Source organism: Petromyzon marinus, chromosome 61 (genome assembly GCF_048934315.1).
Source record: "Petromyzon marinus isolate PM22_M1 ecotype Great Lakes invasive population chromosome 61, UKy_Petmar_22M1.pri1.0, whole genome shotgun sequence".
NCBI classification, from domain to species: Eukaryota; Metazoa; Chordata; class Hyperoartia; order Petromyzontiformes; family Petromyzontidae; genus Petromyzon; species Petromyzon marinus.
The window spans coordinates 5,892,696-5,913,473 of NC_133727.1; the positions used below are offsets into that span (position 1 = coordinate 5,892,696).

The following is a 20,778-nucleotide window of genomic DNA, read 5'->3' on the forward strand; positions in this document are numbered from 1 at the left end:
CTTTTGTGTTGTCGCTGATTATTAGTCAACGCCACGCTTTCGCCTGATAAGCGTTGCCCTCCCCCATCAAGGCGAGAGGCACTCACGTGGCCGATTGCTTCGGCCACCTTTATGGAATACTGCTATCGAGGATCAATTCACACATCTGCATCATCGATTCCCCTAATTGTGCCGCCCGCTTCTTAGGTCCGCGGGTTAATAATTCTGGGCACATTTTTTTAATTAAAATGGATCAATCGTGAATGTGTGTTGGGTCGCGCGTGCCGCCTTCCGCGGATTTTGTTCACGTCGATTTGTTCACGTCGATTTGATTTGTTCACGTCGGTTTGATTTGTTCACGACGATTTGATTTGTTCACATCGATTCGATTTGTTTACGTCGCTTTGATTTGTTCACATCGATTTGATTTGTTCACGTCGATTTGATTTGTTCACGTCGATTTGCTCACGTCGATTTGATTTGTTCACGTCGATTTGTTCACGTCGATCTGATTCGTTCACGTCGATTTGATTTGTTCACGTCGATTTGTTCACGTCGATTTGTTCACGTCGATATGTTCACGTCGATTTGATTTATTCACGTCGATTTGTTCACGTCGATTTGATTCGTTCACGTCGATTTGATTTGTTCACGTCGATTTGTTCACGTCGATCTGATTCGTTCACGTCGATTTGATTGGTTCACGTCGATATGTTCACGTCGATTTGATTGGTTCACGTCAATTTGTTCACGTCGATTTGATTGGTTCACGTCGATTTGATTGGTTCACGTCCATTTCCTTACCGTCCTCCATGAGGCGGCGGATCTGCTCCTCCAGGTTGCCGCCCTCCAGGTTAAACACCTGCGTGCTCTGCGTGCCGTCCGGGTTGATGACCAACTTGCGCACCGTGATCTTGGTGATGCCACCTGTGGGAGACGCGCAAGTCAGCGTGCCCACGTGGCGGTGGTGCAGCAGGACGGGGTGGGGCGGCCGCCTTCCTTCATCGGTGCCACCTGTGCCACCTGTGCCACCTGTGTTACCTGTGTTACCTGTACCACCTGTGCCACCTGTGCCACCTGTGTTACCTGTACCACCTGTGTCACCTGTGCCACCTGTGTCACCTGTGCCACTGATGCCACCTGTGCCAACTGTGTCACCTGTGTTACCTGTGCCACCTGTGCCACATGTGTCACCTGTGTTACCTGTGCCACCGATGCCACCTGTGCCACCTGTGTCACCTGTGCCACCTGTGCCACCTGTGCCACGTGTGCCACCTGTGCCACCTGTGCCATCGGTGCGACCTGTGCCACCTGTGCCACCTGTGTCACCTGTGCCACCTGTGCCACCTGTGTCACCTGTGTCACCTGTGCCACCTGTGTCACCTGTGCCATCGGTGCCACCTGTGCCACCTGTGTCACCTGTGCCACCTGTGCCACCGATGCCACCTGTGCCACCTGTGCCACCTGTGCCACCTGTGCCACCTATGCCACCTGTGCCACCTGTGCCACCTGTGTCACCTGTGCCACCTGTGCCACCTGTGTCACCTGTGTCACCTGTGCCAACTGTGTCACCTGTGTTACCTGTGCCACCTGTGCCACATGTGTCACCTGTGTTACCTGTGCCACCGATGCCACCTGTGCCACCTGTGCCACCTGTGCCACCTATGCCATCGATGCCACCTGTGCCACCTGTGCCACCTGTGCCATCGATGCCACCTGTGCCACCTGTGCCACCTGTGCCACCGGTGCCACCTGTGTTACCTGTGCCACGTGTGCCACCTGTGCCACCTGTGCCACCTGTGCCACCTATGCCATCGATGCCACCTGTGCCACCTGTGTCACCTGTGCCACTGATGCCACCTGTGCCACCTGTGTTACCTGTGCCACCTGTGCCACCTGTGCCACCTGTGCCACCGATGCCATCGGTGTGACCGGTGCCACCTGTGCCACCTGTGCCACCGATGCCACCTGTGCCACCTGTGCCACCTGTGTCACCTGTGCCACCTGTGTCACCGGTGCCACCTGTGTTACCTGTGCCACTGATGCCACCTGTGCCACCTGTGCCACCTGTGTCACCTGTGCTATCGGTGCGACCGGTGCCCTCGCCACTCGTGGCTCAAGCGACAACGCGGCCCAGGAAAGGGCAGTCTCAGGGTCTTTTAAAAATAATAAAAGTATCCTCCTGCCTGTCCTGTTGGGTGTCACGTAAGTTGAACTTCTTTCGCGCAGGGCCACGCCAGAGCAGGGCTAGAGCAGGGCTAGAGCGGGGCTAGAGCAGGGCTAGAGCAGAGCTAGAGCCGGGCTACGTGAGCAGGGCTAGAGCAGGGCTAGAGCCGGGCTACATGAGCAGGGCTAGAGCAGAGCTAGAGCAGGGCTAGAGCCGGGCTACTTGAGCAGGGCTAGAGCAGAGCTAGAGCAGGGCTAGAGCCGGGCTACATGAGCAGGGCTAGAGCAGAGCTAGAGCAGGGCTAGAGCCGGGCTAGAGCGGGGCTAGAGCAGGGCTAAAGCAGGGCTACGTGGGCAGGGCTAGAGCAGGGCTAGAGCAAGGCGAGGTGAGCGGGGCTAGAGCAGAGCTAGAGCCGGGCTACGTGGGCAGGGCTAGAGCCGGGCTACGTGAGCGGGGCTAAAGCAGGCCTAGAGCAGGGCTACGTGAGCGGGGCTAGAGCAGGGCTAGAGCAGGGCTAGAGCAGGGCTAGAGCCGGGCTACGTGAGCGGGGCTAGAGCAGGGCTAGAGCCGGGCTAGAGCAGGGCTAGAGCCGGGTTAGAGCAGGGCTAGAGCCGGGCTACGTGAGCGGGGCTATAGCCGGGCTAGAGCAGGGCTAGAGCAGGGCTACAGCAGGGCTATAGCCGGGCTAGAGCAGGGCTAGAGCAGGGCTAGAGCAGGGCTAGAGCCGGGCTACGTGAGCAGGGCTATAGCTGGGCTAGAGCAGGGCTAGAGCCGGGCTAGAGCCGGGCTACGTGAGCCGGGCTACGTGAGCCGGGCCACGTGAGCAGGGCTAGAGCAGGGCTAGAGCAGGGCTAGAGCCGGGCTACGTGGGCAGGGCTAGAGCCGGGCTACGTGAGCCGGGCTCCAGGTCGCTCTCACTCGATCGGATGGTGCTGAGGATGTCGCTGGGGAGCTCGCTGTCAGCGCTGATGACGAGCCGATCGCCCTCGGTCACCACTTGGGAAGGGAACCTCGGCACCTCCTTCTTGACGACGGTCGCGATGATCTCCCAGCCTGGTGGGGCGAGGGCGGGGGCGGACATCGACGTCGTCAAATCCGCCATCGTCATCGAGTGACACAGCGCCCGTCTCGCGGACGAGGAAGTCGCCTGCAGCAGGCGGGCCTAGCGAGTGGGATTGCTGATCTTCCGGCGCGGAGTTTGGGTGTTCAGGTTTCTTTTTTAGTGGCTGTGGGGAGGTTTTTTTTTTTTCCTGCTACCGTGAGCTATTGCCAAAGGGTCATTTTGTTTTTACGTAAAAAAAAGCTAACGAAAAAAAACTACACGAATAAAAACTTGCCAGAAAAAAAACTAACCAAAAAAAACTAACTAAAGAATTCTCAACAAAAAGTTACGAAAAATAAAACTAAAGCGACCGGCCAAACAATCCACGCAGGGTCATTTATTTAGAAAGAAATCACCAGAATCTTCATCGCCACCACTACCACCACCATCATCGTCGTAGCAAACTAGCAGAGACTGCGTGCGTGTGCAGCTTTCTCAATGAAATCTGGGCGAATCTCAATATTTTTTTCAGTCGGCGCGCGCACACACACACACATTCCCCAGCGCGATAGATTTTCTGCCTCTGGCGAGAGCCTCACAATAGACATCCATTGTCTCCTGCCTTGCACGCCTATTGTACTCCCTGCTGTGCGTCGCATTCACGAACAACGCCACCCACCGCTTTAAATTATAACCGCGGTTCTCGCGGACCAAACGTGAACGTTTGTCGAATTGCCATGGTTTTTGTTGCTGTCCGGGCCATTGTTATGACTCATCACAAAGTGATGACCGCCAACTCAGATTAATTTATCTTTCATATTTCCATTATCATTACCATTGCCCGTGAGGCTAATGAAGATAATCGTCACTATTTTCAATATTTTCATCATCATCATCACCAAAGAGTTCCGTCATCGGCGGTGTTATCGTCGATACCATCGACCATCGTAGAAGCATCGCGAACGTCAACAGATTTGATGGCCATTCTCCGTGCTGCCGATGCTGCTGCTGCTGCTATCGCTTTGAGAAGCGTTCATTGCCGCCGTGGAGAGTCGGACTCAAGATCTAAACAATTTGGTGGCGCCGCGGTGGCTAGGAGATGTTAACTCCCTCGCCTGGTATACAGGAGGTCGCCGGTTCGATGCCGACCCTGACGCCTGCTGTATATTTGGAGTCTGTGTGTGTCTCTCTGCCCGTGGTCGCGTGGATTTTTCTCCGGGTCCTCCGGTTTTTCCCTCCACATTTATAATCGACGTGCGCTAAGAGTATTTAGGAATTTCCACGTGACAAGCCACTTCTCGTTGGGCTATCATTTGTGGCTAGGTCGCCTCTGAAAAAAAGCGACGCAGCTCAGCGCTGCCTTACCTGGTAGAACGTAAAGAGACTGCGTAAATAGTTCGTTCAGCTGTGGGTAAGGGAAGGTCTCAAGACGATTCTTCTTTGACCGTAGTCACATCATCCTCCGGAATTTTCACCAGCCAATCTCGAGAAACATCCGTGGGTGAAGTTACGAGAGTTGGAAAAACATCTTCTCGGTAAAATCTCTCCTCGCCCATAATTGCTGAGCTATTGACTATTTTATTTTTAATTCACCAGGTAAGGCACGCTGAGCTATATCGCCGTTTTTTGCAGAAGCGACCTGGCTATCACAAATGAAAGCTCAACGAAGTGGTCTATCATCGTGTAGAAATTAATAGCAGCCAAATACTCTTGAACGCGTGATGTTCATTCTAAACGCGGAGGGAAAAAAGAACACGGAGGACCCGGATAAAAATCTACACGGCCACGGAGAGAGAGAGAGAGACACGCAAACTCCAAATATACAGCAGCAGGCATCGTCAGGATCGGGGATCGAACCCACGACTTCCTGTATACCAGGCGAGGTAGTTAACATCTCCTAGCCACCGTGATGATGAGAGAGAGAGACACGCAAACTCCAAATATACAGCAGCAGGCATCGTCAGGATCGGGGATCGAACCCACGACTTCCTGTATACCAGGCGAGGTAGTTAACATCTCCTAGCCACCGTGATGATGAGAGAGAGAGACACGCAAACTCAAAATATACAGCAGCAGGCATCGTCAGGATCGGGGATCGAACCCACGAACTCCCGTAGGGGCCGTCCATAAATGACGTCACTCAATTTTGGACGATTTTTTACCCCCCCCCCCCTTTGTCACACGACGTCACAAAATGTCAGACCCCCCCTCAAATATGACGTCACAAAGCTCTGCCCTCCCCCCCTCCCCCAAAAAAATAAAACATGCTTCAAATCGCTTTAAACTATTGTTATTGTAGTGCGTATTTAATGTGATGTTGTAGGAGAACACATTTATTAAAAAGTCTATTTAATTAAGTAGAACGTGTTGTCTATATTTAGTTAAAGTTGCGCATTTTGATGTGACGTCACATTTCTCAAACCCCCCCCCCTCGTCACACATCGTCACAAATGTCTGACACCCCCCCCCCCCCCTAGATGCGTGACGTCATTTATGGACGGCCCCGTATACGGGGCGAGGTCGTTAAAATCCCGCCACCTTAAATGCCTTAAATCACCTTCATGGGTTCAACTGCTTTGGCTGGGCTCACCGTTTAACTCCGCCGCCCTTCCTGATTGGCTACTTGGCAGACTCTGGCTGGCACAGCTGACTTGCCGAGCCCTGGCACAGCGTGAATTATTTACCACGTCCTGCCCCATCCTGCCCACGCGCGAATGCCCGGCGGCCCGAAATGAGTGGTTGCCATGATGATGCGACAAGCATTCGAACCCACGACCTCCCGCATACCGGGCGAGGTCGTTAACATTCGCCTAACACATCTCTCATATCATCATCATCAAGCAGCAGCAGTGGTAGGATAGCCGACAAGCAGCTAGTGTAACTGGCACAGCAAAAAATATATTATTTCTACCCACGTGACTTTACCGAAAGAACCAAAGAGTATGGATCATTGCAGTCACGAAAACTTCAAATCTAGAAGCAGCTAGTGGCTCATGAGGGACAGCAAACGGAGGGTTTTTTAACGATGCACACATCACCGTGTTTAATTTCCGTGTGAAGTCGCTATTATGTTTAATAAAGTGTTGTCAAGCGTTCATTGGACGGGACAGCCGTGCCCTTCAGTGAGGCTTGCATCGATTTTTCTCTTATTTTGTTTTCTTGTTCCGGTATTTTTAGCTCCACTGCCTAATATTGATTACTGCGTGTACGCGCGCGTGCGACTCTGCACAATCCGAGATGGTTCGAAGTGCCGTTGAACATGTACAACGCTCCGCGGAGTGTCAACGGGGCTTTGTTTTCCTACTGCAAGGTTCGCGTGCATTTGAGGAGTGACATTTGTTCACGGGAAACCGTCGTGAGGTCCATGGAGAATGGTGGCTAGGAGATATATTTTGAGTTTACGTGTCTCTCTCTCTCTCATCATCATCACGGTGGCTAGGAGATGTTAACTACTTCGCCTGGTGTGCAGGAGGTCGTGGGTTCGATCCCGACCCTGACGCCTGCTTCTATATTTTGAGTTTGCGTGTCTCTCTCTCTCTCATCATCATCATCATCACGGTGGCTAGGAGATGTTAACTACCTCGCCTGGTATGCAGGAGGTCGTGGCTTCGATCCCGACCCTGACGATGCCTGCTGTATATTTTGAGTTTGCGTGTCTCTCTCTCTCATCATCATCATCACGGTGGCTAGGAGATGTTAACTACCTCGCCTAGTATACAGGAGGTCGTGGGTTCGATCCTGACCCTGACGTCTGCCTCTATATTTTGAGTTTGCGTGTCTATCTCTCTTTCTCTCTCATCATCATCATCATCACGGTGGCTAGGAGATGTTAACTACCTCGCCTGGTGTGCAGGAGGTCGTGGCTTCGATCCCGACCCTGACGATGCCTGCTGTATATTTTGAGTTTGCGTGTCTCTCTCTCATCATCATCATCATCACGGTGGCTAGGAGATGTTAACTACCTCGCCTAGTATACAGGACGTCGTGGGTTCAATCCTGACCCTGACGCCTGCTGCTGTATATTTGGAGTTTGCGTGTCTCTCTCTCTCTCATCATCATCACGGTGGCTAGGAGATGTTAACTACCTCGCCTGGTATGCAGGAGGTCGTGGGTTCGATCCCGACCCTGACGTCTGCCTCTATATTTTGAGTTTGCGTGTCTCTCTCTCTCTATCTCTCTTTCCCCGTGGCATTTTTCTCCGCGTCCTCCAGTTTTCACCTCCACATCACGCAGTCAATAGTATTCAGCTGCTATAAATTTCAAAGTGATGACGATAAGCCACTTCGTTGAGCTACCATTCGTGATAGCCAGGTCGCTTCTGAAAAAGAGCTATATATAAATCTCACCCGGTAAAATAAAATAGTTACGAAGTTTTAACAGTTTATAGCAACGCACAGGCGACAATATGACTGCGGTTTTTTTTACATTATGAGAGCTTCTTTGCCAGTAACAAGATATAGAAATAGGTTTTACCCTTTTAACTGGCACAAAAACTGACACCTTTATTCAAGGCATCATGTTTGCAATAACCACAACACAAGCAGTCAAAATGCAAACAAAAAGAGACAACTCTTATAATAATAATATGCACTGTCCTTGAATTTGATTGGTCCACACCCCAGACGGCTTTTCTTATTATATTCATATTATTATCAGAGTTGTCTCTTTTGTTTGCATCTTGACTGCTTGTGTTGTGGTTATTGCAAACATGATGCCTTGAATAAAGGTGTCAGTTTTTGTGCCAGTTAAAAGGGGTAAAAACCTATTACTATATCTTGTTACTGGCAAAGGAGGTCTCATAATGTAAATGCTCACCCCGAGCCCTCAATACTCTGATGGTGCGCTGTTTTTGAGTTGCACGCCTTTTGGCGTCTTCTGGTCCAACACCAGTGGAGACTAGGCTCTAAGAAAAACCGTCTCGGGTGTGGACCAATCAAATTCAAGGACAGTGCCAATATTATTATTATCAGAGTTGTCTATTTTTGTTTGCATTTTGACCGCTTGTGTTGTGCTTATTGCAAACACGATGCCTTGAATAAAGGTGTCAGTTTTTGTGCCAGCTAAAAGGGGAAAAAAAACAATTTCTATGACTGCGGTTGCCGGAGGGTCCGCGCATCGAAAATGCGCGTTTGCAATACCTCGACTTCGTTTAACGAAACGCACAAACGCACAAACCTCGCGAACTCCTCGTCGCGTTTCGCAAGCTGTCGCACGCGAGTCGCGACGCGTACCGCCGTGTGAGAGTTCGTGCGACGGAGGGCTGAGCGGGGGTCTTCTGCTTCCTTATTTTTTATATTTTTTTAAATTAAGACCACCGTGTTCACTTTGGTTGGCGAAGTCCCGCAAACACAAAATTTTTGCGCGTTTTCTCTTACTTTTCGGGGTGGGTGGTGGTGGTGGGAGGGGGGGGGGGGGTAGCCAACGAGCGTTTTCAGAAGTGAAGACGTCTTGATAAATTAAGGCGTCTTCAGAAATGAAGACGTCGGTAAAAATTAAGGCGTCTTCAGAAATGAAGACGTCTTCAGAACTGAAGTCGTCTTCAGAAATGAAGACGTCTTTAAAAATTAAGGCGTCTTCAGAAATGAAGACGTCGGTAAAAATTAAGGCGTCTTCAGAAATGAAGACGTCTTCAGAACTGAGGTCGTCTTCATAAATGAAGACGTCTTTAAAAATTAAGGCGTCTTCAGAAATGAAGACGTCGGTAAAAATTAAGGCGTCTTCAGAAATGAAGACGTCTTCAGAACTGAAGTCGTCTTCAGAAATGAAGACGTCTTTAAAAATTAAGGCGTCTTCAGAAATGAAGACGTCTTTAAAAATGAAGACATCTTCAATTCGTCTTCAATCCTGCAGACGTCTTCATAAATAAAGACATCTGGAGGATTGAAGATATCTTCAGAAGTGACGTCTTTAAAAATTAAGGCGTCTTCAGAAATGAAGACGTCGATAAAAATTAAGGCGTCTTCATAAATGAAGACGTCTTCAGAACGAAAGTCGTCTTCATAAATGAAGACGTCTTTCAAAATGAAGACGTCTTTAAAAATGAAGACGTCTTCAATTCGTCTTCAGAAATGAGGACGTCTGCAGTATTGAAGATATATTCAGAAGTGAAGACGTCTTTAAAAATTAAGGCGTCTTCATAAATGAAGACGTCTTCAGAACTGAAGTCGTCTTCATAAATGAAGACGTCTTTAAAAATGAAGACGTCTTTAAATATGAAGACGTCCTCAATTCGTCTTCAGAAATGAAGGCGTCTGCAATATTGAAGATATATTCAGAAGTGAAGACGTCTTTAAAAATTAAGGCGTCTTCAGAACTGAAAATGAATCTTCAGAAATGAAGACGTCGGTAAAAATTAAGGCGTCTTCAGAAATGAAGACGTCTTCAGAACTGAAGTCGTCTTCATAAAGGAAGACGTCTTTAAATATGAAGACGTCTTCAATTCGTCTTCAGAAATGAGGACGTCTGCAGGATTGAAGATATCTTCAGAAGTGAAGACGTCTTTAAAAATTAAGGCGTCTTCAGAAATGAAGACGTCGGTAAAAATTAAGGCGTCTTCAGAAATGAAGACGTCTTCAGAACTGAAGTCGTCTTCATAAATGAAGACGCCTTTAAAAATGAAGACGTATTTAAATATGAAGACGTCTTCAATTCGTCTTCAATCCTGCAGACGTCTTCAGAAATGAAGACGTCTGCAGTATTGAAGATATCTTCAGAAGTGAAGACGTCTTTAAAAATTAAGGCGTCTTCAGAGATGAAGACGTCTTCAGAACGAAAGTCGTCTTCATAAATGAAGACGTCTTTAAAAATGAAGACGTCTTTAAATGTGAAGACGTCTTCAATTCGTCTTCAGAATTTAAGACGTCTGCAGAATTGAAGACGTCTGCAGGATTGAAGATATCTTCGGAGCTGAAGACGTCTTTAAAAATGAATGCGTCTTCAAAAATGAAGACGTCTTGAATTCGTCTTCAGAAATGAAGACGCCTTCAGAACCGAGGACGTGTGCAGAACTGAATACGCTCGCAAAAACCACAACTGCGACTGAACTTCAGAAGACCTCCGCCTAACAAGATGCGAAATCATCGCGATCCGTTATCTTCTCTTACACGGGGACAGTCACGAATATAACTGCGGTTCGAAAAAGGGCCGGTGTTTAAAAAAAAAAATACGTAAAAAAAAAAAATTCGTCATTGCTAAATTTCACAGCAGTATAGCTTAAGTGTTCACGCTGTGGCTGCGAGCTTAGCATGCGGCGAGGCACTTCTGAAATCGCGGGGAAAGGATTTCAAGTATCTTACGATCGCATTACCGTAGCATCAAGTTAGATGAATTCAGGCTTAGGTGCCGGTGAGCGGATGCTCGCCTTAAGCGTGATACGGCATATTCGGTGTGCGTGGAATCTCTACAGCAGCGAGGGTAATACCCGAAACTCGGCAAAATACATCGGGCATTCGTCATGGCAAGAGTCGCAGCAATTCTAAAAAGTTAAGATCAGCTCGAGGTTGATTAATTATAATTGCGCCGTGAACACGGTTACCGTCACGCGGTCAATCGAGCCACTGTGCTCATCATCGCCACCGTCACCGTCGTCGTCACTGTCATTGTCGTCATCGTTCTTATCGTCGTCGTCATCGTCGTCATCATCGTCGTCATCATCGTCGTCGTCGCCGTCATCATCGTCGTCGTCATCATCGTAATCATCGTCGTCACCGTCATCATCGTCATCGTCATTGTCATCATCATTGTTGTCATCGTCATCACCATCGTCATCATCGTCGTAATCATTATCGTCATCATCATCATTGTCGTCGTCATCATCGTCGTCATCATTATCATCATCGTCGTCATCATCGTCATCGCCGTCGTCGTCATCATCGTCGTCATTGTCGTCATCATCATTGTTGTCATCGTCATCACCATCGTCATCATCGTCGTAATCATGATCGTCATCATCATTGTCGTCGTCATCATCATCGTAATCATTATCATCATCTTTGCCGTCATCGTCATCATGGTCATCGCCGTCGTCATCATCATCATCATCGTGGCATCATTGTTGTCATCATCATCATTGTTGTCATCGTCATCATCATCATCATCGTCATCATCGTCGTAATCATTATCATCATCAACATTGTCGTCATCGTCGTAATCATTATCATAGTCGTAATTATCATCATCATCGTCATTGTCGTCATCATCATCGTCATCGTCATCATCATCGTCATCATCGTCGTAATCATTACCATCATCATAGTCGCTATCATCATCATCGTCGTCATCATCATCGTCATCGTTGTCGTCATTATCATCATCGTCGACGTCATCGTCGTCGTCATCGTCGTCACCACGACGTTGTATTGCTGCTGGCGGGACGAGGACACGGTAGTCGCTGTGGCTTTCCGGGGCGTTACTCTCGACGAGATCTTCAGAGACTCGTCAATAATTTATTAACTCGCACAGCGCTGCCCTTCAGAGATATACAACATCGATTGCGTGATAATTGTTTTCAACAAAATAAATGTATCCCCCCCCCCAGTTGCCGGCATCGATTCCACGTGTCCGATATCAAATGCATATTAATGGTAATTGTAATTTTCAAGATACACCATTTTTTTTCCTTCCACCCGTCCCTCCTGTTATTTATTTATCTCCTGACGTGGATTATTTTTTTTGTGGTCCGTTGCTTTTCTTTCCCTCTTCTTCCCCTTACAATTTACAATAAAGATTTGCCGGCTGGTTTCCTGCCTGACCGGTGGGGGGGGGGGGGACAGCTTCATCCGGTGCCGAGGAACCATGCGTGCGGAGGCCTTGCGCGCTTCGCAGGAGGTGCAGGGAGGCATGGGGAGGTGCAGGGAGGCAAGATATTCGGTAGAAAGCCCCCCCCCCCCCAACTTCAAATGTCTCTCTTTCACTCCACTTTTAAAAGGCACACACAGTGTACACACACACAAACACAGTGTACACACACACAGTGTACACACACACACAGTGTACACACACACACAGTGTACACACACACACACAGTGTACACACAGTGTACACACACACACACAGTGTACACACACACAGTGTACACACACAGTGCACACACACACAGTGTACACACACACAGTGTACACACACAGTGTACACACACACAGTGTACACACACACAGTGTACACACACAGTGTACACACACACACACAGTGTACACACAGTGTATACACACACAGTGTACACACACACAGTGTACACACACACACAGTGTACACACACACACAGTGTACACACACAGTGCACACACACACACAGTGTACACACACAGTGTACACACACACACAGTGTACACACACAGTGTACACACACACAGTGTACACACACACACAGTGTACACACACACAGTGCACACACACACAGTGTACACACACACAGTGTACACACACAGTGTACACACACACACAGTGTACACACACACAGTGTACACACACAGTGTACACACACACACAGTGTACACACACAGTGTACACACACACACAGTGTACACACACACAGTGTACACACACAGTGTACACACACACACAGTGTACACACAGTGTACACACACACACACAGTGTACACACACACAGTGTACGCACACACAGTGTACGTACACACACAGTGTACACACACACAGTGTACACACACATACACACACGGTGTACACACACACGTCACTGTCCGTGTACTGCCCCGTCATTAAATCTTAGCTACAGAAATGACGCAGTCGTCCATTTCATTGACATTCTTCGGTTATTTTGGTATAGTCACGTTTAGAAAGAAAAAATAATAACAAAAAAAATCAAGCGAATAAAACTAATTAAAAAAAACAAAATTATAGATGTCAGAATCACATGGACGCAAAAACAACAACAACAATAATAACAATAATAACAACAACAACAACCACGATGCTCGTTAGAGTGGACTGCCTATGTTGTCAGTCCACTCCTGAGCGCAGGCCTCCCACACAGAAGCCCTGCAGAGTCACGGGCGGAACGTTCCGTCGGCTTCATCACAGTTGATTGGACGGTGGAGAAGGGAACATGACCTGGCAGCCCTTTGATTGGTGGAAACCCACCACTGACATCGCGCTTGGGATACGCCCATTTTAAACCTTTGTAGACAACCTTGATTCGAAGCTTTGGTTGCCGCAATGATCCATGCTCTTTGCTTCTTTCGGTGACGTCGCGTAGGTAGAAATGTAAATGGAATGAAACAAATCACGACGTTTCGATCGCAGCGCGAGCGATCTTCGGCCAGGTGGAACAGCCACTGCAAGGAAATAGCTGAAGTAGGCGTGAGAGCTGCCGTGGCAAGAGGTTATATAGGTGAGAAAAGGGGGAGGAGCAAGGGGGGAGAGAGAGGGGGGGGGGTAGGGGAAGGGGGGGGGGGCTGCGTGAGCGCTAGGGGGAGAGGACGTGAGGCTGGGGGGGGGGGGAGCAGTGGGGGGGGGCTAGAAGTGGGAAGCTGAGTGTGGACACGGATGGAGGGAATAGAAAAACATGTACTAGTAAAACCAGCAGGTCTGTCGGAAACAACCACAACCAGTTAAGGCATTACCTGGTTAATGACAGCCTTCCAATGATTGTTCAATTTGTATTCATCTTCTCGGTTGAAGTTATGTCTATGTTTATATATCTGGATGGCTTCATGAAGAAACCTTTGATAGTTGCCCGAAGAATTTTGATTTAAAGCTTTCGTGACTGCAGGGATTCATATTCTTGGTTCTTTCGGTAAAGTCACCACGAAGAAGGGAAACAATAAAATAATAAGTAGCCCGTAGGGTTTACTTTATAGACAGTTTGCCTTTAGAGGCTAACCCCCCTTTTCTTGGTGACCACCGCTCGTGTTGTGATCGAAACGTCGTGGATTTTTGCTGATTTTCTTTGAAACCTATCTACGTGACTTTACCGAAACACCCATAGAATATGACCCGGCCCCTCCTGGGGATCAGAAATAAATCCGCTGCACAGCTCATCGCATTCCCACGGCAAACGAGCGCCGTGCCGCGGTGGCGGAGTAAACATCGCCACCGGGGGAGACAAAGGCGTTGTCTAACCCGTCCCGTCGTGCGCCGTTCCGGCCTTCGTGGGTGCTGCCCGCTAGCAGCCACTTGCCCCTGCGGCCTGTCCAGGCTACACGGGTTTGTGTGGCCGTAGTGCTTGCCGCGGTAGTGCTGGTTGGGGTTGTATGTTTGCAGATGCGTGTATGTTCAACTTGTTTGGCGCTGCAACGTAGCCAACCGTTGCGAATCCGTGAGCGGCTACACGGGGGTGACCTCTGTCTTTGTAGTGGTTGTTGTGGTGGTTGTATATCCATCAGCGACTACACTGGGTGATCTGTCTTTGTGTGATGGTGATAGTGGTTGGTGTGGTGGTTGTATATCCATCAGCGACTACACTGGGTGATCTGTCTTTGTGTGATGGTGATAGTGGTTGTGGTGGTGGTCATGGTTGTAGTGGTTGTTGTGGTGGTTGTACATCCATCAGCGACTACACTGGGTGATCTGTCTTTGTGTGATGGTGATAGTGGTTGTGGTCATGGTTGTAGTGGTTGTTGTGGTGGTTGTACATCCATCAGCGACTACACTGGGTGATCTGTCTTTGTGTGATGGTGATAGTGGTTGTGGTGGTGGTCATGGTTGTAGTGGTTGTTGTGGTGGTTGTATATCCATCAGCGACTACACTGGGTGATCTGTCTTTGTGTGATGGTGATAGTGGTTGTGGTGGTGGTCATGGTTGTAGTGGTTGTTGTGGTGGTTGTACATCCATCAGCGACTACACTGGGTGATCTGTCTTTGTGTGATTGTGATAGTGGTTGTGGTGGTGGTCATGGTTGTAGTGGTTGTTGTGGTGGTTTTATATCCATCAGCGACTACACTGGGTGATCTGTCTTTGTGTGATGGTGATAGTGGTTGGTGTGGTGGTTGTATATCCATCAGCGACTACACTGGGTGATCTGTCTTTGTGTGATGGTGATAGTGGTTGTGGTCATGGTTGTAGTGGTTGTTGTGGTGGTTGTACATCCATCAGCGACTACACTGGGTGATCTGTCTTTGTGTGATGGTGATAGTGGTTGTGGTCATGGTTGTAGTGGTTGTTGTGGTGGTTGTACATCCATCAGCGACTACACTGGGTGATCTGTCTTTGTGTGATGGTGATAGTGGTTGTGGTGGTGGTCATGGTTGTAGTGGTTGTTGTGGTGGTTGTATATCCATCAGCGACTACACTGGGTGATCTGTCTTTGTGTGATGGTGATAGTGGTGGTGGTCATGGTTGTAGTGGTTGTTGTGGTGGTTGTACATCCATCAGCGACTACACTGGGTGATCTGTCTTTGTGTGATGGTGATAGTGGTTGTGGTGGTGGTCATGGTTGTAGTGGTTGTTGTGGTGGTTGTACATCCATCAGCGACTACACTGGGTGATCTGTCTTTGTGTGATGGTGATAGTGGTTGTGGTGGTGGTCATGGTTGTAGTGGTTGTTGTGGTGGTTGTACATCCATCAGCGACTACACTGGGTGATCTGTCTTTGTGTGATGGTGATAGTCGTTGTTGTGGTGGTTGTACATCCATCAGCGACTACACTGGGTGATCTGTCTTTGTGTGATGGTGATAGTGGTGGTGGTCATGGTTGTAGTGGTTGTTGTGGTGGTTGTATATCCATCAGCGACTACACTGGGTGATCTGTCTTTGTGTGATGGTGATAGTGGTGGTGGTCATGGTTGTAGTGGTTGTTGTGGTGGTTGTACATCCATCAGCGACTACACTGGGTGATCTGTCTTTGTGTGATGGTGATAGTGGTTGTGGTGGTGGTCATGGTTGTAGTGGTTGTTGTGGTGGTTTTATATCCATCAGCGACTACACTGGGTGATCTGTCTTTGTGTGATGGTGACAGTGGTTGTGGTGGTGGTCATGGTTGTAGTGGTTGTTGTGGTGGTTGTACATCCATCAGCGACTACACTGGGTGATCTGTCTTTGTGTGATGGTGATAGTGGTTGTGGTGGTGGTCATGGTTGTAGTGGTTGTTGTGGTGGTTGTACATCCATCAGCGACTACACTGGGTGATCTGTCTTTGTGTGATGGTGATAGTGGTTGTGGTGGTGGTCATGGTTGTAGTGGTTGTTGTGGTGGTTTTATATCCATCAGCGACTACACTGGGTGATCTGTCTTTGTGTGATGGTGACAGTGGTTGTGGTGGTGGTCATGGTTGTAGTGGTTGTTGTGGTGGTTGTACATCCATCAGCGACTACACTGGGTGATCTGTCTTTGTGTGATGGTGATAGTGGTTGTGGTGGTGGTCATGGTTGTAGTGGTTGTTGTGGTGGTTGTACATCCATCAGCGACTACACTGGGTGATCTGTCTTTGTGTGATGGTGATAGTGGTTGTGGTGGTGGTCATGGTTGTAGTGGTTGTTGTGGTGGTTGTATATCCATCAGCGACTACACTGGGTGATCTGTCTTTGTGTGATGGTGATAGTGGTTGTGGTGGTGGTCATGGTTGTAGTGGTTGTTGTGGTGGTTGTACATCCATCAGCGACTACACTGGGTGATCTGTCTTTGTGTGATGGTGATAGTGGTTGTGGTGGTGGTCATGGTTGTAGTGGTTGTTGTGGTGGTTGTACATCCATCAGCGACTACACTGGGTGATCTGTCTTTGTGTGATGGTGATAGTGGTTGTGGTGGTGGTCATGGTTGTAGTGGTTGTTGTGGTGGTTGTATATCCATCAGCGACTACACTGGGTGATCTGTCTTTGTCTTTGTGTGATGGTGATAGTGGTTGTGGTCATGGTTGTAGTGGTTGTTGTGGTGGTTGTACATCCATCAGCGACTACACTGGGTGATCTGTCTTTGTGTGATGGTGACAGTGGTTGTGGTGGTGGTCATGGTTGTAGTGGTTGTTGTGGTGGTTGTATATCCATCAGCGACTACACTGGGTGATCTGTCTTTGTCTTTGTGTGATGGTGATAGTGGTTGTGGTGGTGGTGGTCATGGTTGTAGTGGTTGTTGTGGTGGTTGTACATCCATCAGCGACTACACTGGGTGATCTGTCTTTGTGTGATGGTGATAGTGGTTGTGGTCATGGTTGTAGTGGTTGTTGTGGTGGTTGTACATCCATCAGCGACTACACTGGGTGATCTGCCTTTGTGTGATGGTGATAGTGGTTGTGGTGGTGGTGGTCATGGTTGTAGTGGTTGTTGTGGTGGTTGTACATCCATCAGCGACTACACTGGGTGATCTGTCTTTGTGTGATGGTGACAGTGGTTGTGGTGGTGGTGGTGGTCATGGTTGTAGTGGCAGCGGTGGCAGTGGTGGCCGTACGTCTGCACCGTTTGTTGAACCTCTTTGGCACCCTACGTAGTCAACCGTTGCGAACCCCCCCCCCGTCAGCCGCTACACGTGTCGACCTCCGTCTTTGTGACGTTGCTGCGGAGGGGGCGGGGCTTGCTCGGATGGGGCGGGGCGTGCACGGAGGGGGCGGGGCGCTGAGACCGGGGGGGGGGGGGGGTGCTGGGTAAGGGGCGCGCGCAAAGTAGGCGGGGCGAGAGGGAGGGGCGGGGGCTGACCTTCGAGCATGATGCGACGGAGCTTGGCGTCGAGGTCGTCGCCCTCGAGGGGGTAGACGTCGATGGACGTGGAGCCGTCGGCGTTGGTGACGATCCGGCGGATGGTCAGCCTCCTGAAGCCGCCTGCAGCCCGCGGCAGAGAAGCGCACACTGCAGGCCGCTCGCGAGGGGTCACGGCGGCACGGACGTCGGCGGCGACCCCTCCCGAACCCCGGGCTAAATGGAGGGACCGCGCTACGTGGCGTGCGTGTGTGCGCGTGTGTGCGCGTGTGTACGTGAGGCGGTAGGGAGCCGCGGTGTAGCGGTCAGCGCTAGCCACGCTGCGCTACGAACCTGACGGCCCGGGTTCGATTCCCCGCTCGCGGCCAACACCGGTGACGATTATCTGAACCGATCGCCCGGGCCTCCCCTAGGTCGACTCGGCCTCAAATGAGTTACCTGGTGCGATGTGTGAGCATTGCCAGTGAGGGAGACAAAGGCGGCCGGGCGTGGCGCTGGCCACCCACCCCCTTCGTGCGCCGTGCCGGCCTTCACAGCTGCTCGCTAACAGCACTTGCCCCTACAGTCTGTTAAGGCTACACGGGGGATCTTTGTCTTTTGTGCGGCGGCAGTGCGGCAGTGAGCGGTTTTGTTGTTTTCGTTTTTCCTTTGCAACAGTAATTTACGTGAGAAATAAAACCTGCGCGTGAAAAAATAATATTCGATGTTTTAGAGATTTAAATGGGGGGGGGGGGGGGGCGGTCACGGGACATCTGGGCCACCCTGTAGACGGAGCGTGCACGTGCGTCGCATCCTGCGTGGGGAGGGGTGGCGCTGCGGTCAGCGCTACGCCGCGCTACGAACCCGGCGGCCCGAGTTCGATTCCCCGCTCGCGGCCAACACCGGTGGCGACTGTCCGGACCGGCCCCGGGCCTCCCCTAGGTAGACTCAGCCTCAAATGAGTACCCGACGCGGTGCGCGGCAAACATCGGCAGCATTTCCCCCCTGCCAGCGCGCAGGGAAAATTCTACTGTCCTCCGCAGGCTTCATCATCATGCGATGGGCAGGCGGAGTACATTCGCGTTGAACTTCGGTCGCACCGTGCGTAGCCAACCGTGCTCATCGGAGGTGCGGGGAAAGGACAACAAACTAGGTCTCTACGTGAGTCTGTGGGTCTATGTGTGAGTCTATGGGTCTCTGTGTGAGGCTGTGGGTCTCTGTGTGAGTCTGTGGATCTCTACGTGAGCCTATGGGTCTCTGTGTGAGTCTATTGGTCTCTACGTGAGTCTATGGGTCTCTGTGTGAGCCTGGGGGCCTCTGTGTGAGTCTGTGGGTCTCTGTGTGAGTCTATGGGTCTCTGTGTGAGTCTATGGGTCTCTACGTGAGTCTATGGGTCTCTGTGTGAGTCTGTGGGTCTCTGTGTGAGTCTGTGGGTCTCTGTGTGAGTCTATGGGTCTCTACGTGAGCCTATGGGTCTCTGTGTGAGTCTATGGGTCTCTACGTGAGTCTATGGGTCTCTGTGTGAGTCTGTGGGTCTCTGCGTGAGCCTATGGGTCTCTGTGTGAGTCTATAGGTCTCTACGTGAGTCTATGGGTCTCTGTGTGAGTCTATGGGTCTCTACGTGAGTCTATGGGTCTCTACGTGAGTCTATGGATCTCTGTGTGAGTCTGTGGGTCTCTGTGCGAGTCTATGTTTCTCTGTGTGAGTCTATGGGTCTCTGTGCGAGTCTATGGGTCTCTACGTGAGTCTATGGGTCTCTACGTGAGTCTATGGATCTCTGTGTGAGTCTGTGGGTCTCTGTGCGAGTCTATGTTTCTCTGTGTGAGTCTATGGGTCTCTATGTGAGTCTATGGGTCTCTACGTGACTATATGGGTATCTACGTGAGCCTATGGGTCTCTGTGTGAGTCTACGGGTCTCTGTGTGAGTTTCTGGGTCTCTCTCGGTGAAGAACGCCCTTTGGGGCCATCGCCTGAAACGTCACCTGTCGTTGTAGAGTTTCACCCTGGAGGCCACGGCCGTCGTGAGTGACGGCCAAAGTTGAGATTTTTATTTTATTTCCGTTTGTTCGTTAATTTAAGGCAAGTCAATCACCGTCACAGGGCCAGGACTGCGGGACACGGGACGGGGGAGCAATGTGAGGTTAGACGAGGTGAGGTTAGACGAGGTGAGGTTAGACGAGGTGAGGTTAGACGAGGTGAGGTTAGACGAGGTGAGGGTGAGTGCACGGAAAGAAGAGAGGTGAGCGCAGTGCGAGCGAAACGGCAAAAGGAGCCCCCAGGGTTGAATCCCCCGCATCCATTGCCCCCTCGCCCCCTCCCCTCTCTCCCTACCCCCCTCCCTCCCTCCCTCCTCCTCCCTCACTCGCCCCCCCCCTCTCCCCCTCCCTCGCCCCCTCCCTCACTCGCCCCCCCCCTCCCTCGCCCCCTCCCTCTCCCCCTCCCTCGCCCCCTCCCTCACCCCCTCTCTCTCCCCCTCCCCTCCCTCGCCCCCTCCCTCACCCCCTCCCTCGCCCCCTCCCTCACCCCCTCCCTCACCCCTTCCCTCTCTCACCCCCTCCCCCTCCCCTCCCCCTCCCTCCGCGAACGGCAGAAGAACACAGCCGCGCAATATCACGTCACGTGCGTTATGAAGACGCCGCGCATTTGTACGCTTCGCACGCGTGCGGACACAAGAGTACTTCATTTAGACAGAGAGCTATTGAATATCGGCCATAACGCCACTGCCTTTATTTAAAGGACATATATATTTTTTTTAAACTATGTTTTTATTTTTTTTATTTTTCCGGCTAAGGCCCCGCTCAGCTACTATATAGCTCTTTTATGTTTCTTCCAAAAGGGGCCTGGCCATCGCGAACGATCGCTCAACGAATCGGCTCATCACCACCATGTGGACATTTAGAGCAGCCTCCGAACGTGTGACGTCGACTCTCAATGCGGAGGGGCAAGAAAACAAAACGGAGGACCCGGAGGAAAAATCCACGCGACCAAGGGGAGAGAGAGAGAGAGAGACACGCAAACTCCAAATAT

The 20,778-nt window shown here is 50.4% G+C and overlaps 1 protein-coding gene across 2 annotated transcripts in view; it reads right to left on the reverse strand.

The window, feature by feature from the left end:
• LOC116955738 (transforming growth factor-beta-induced protein ig-h3-like) overlaps positions 1-20,778 on the reverse strand; it is a 254,790-nt gene that overhangs the window by 40,045 nt on the left and 193,967 nt on the right. For both annotated transcript variants that reach the window (XM_032977008.2, XM_032977009.2), the window contains exons 18-20: positions 17,773-17,895; positions 3,065-3,199; positions 784-906 (exon numbers count right to left, since the gene is read on the reverse strand). In XM_032977008.2, coding sequence (XP_032832899.1) covers positions 784-906; positions 3,065-3,199; positions 17,773-17,895 — 381 coding nt within the window. The remainder of the gene's footprint in view (positions 1-783; positions 907-3,064; positions 3,200-17,772; positions 17,896-20,778) is intronic.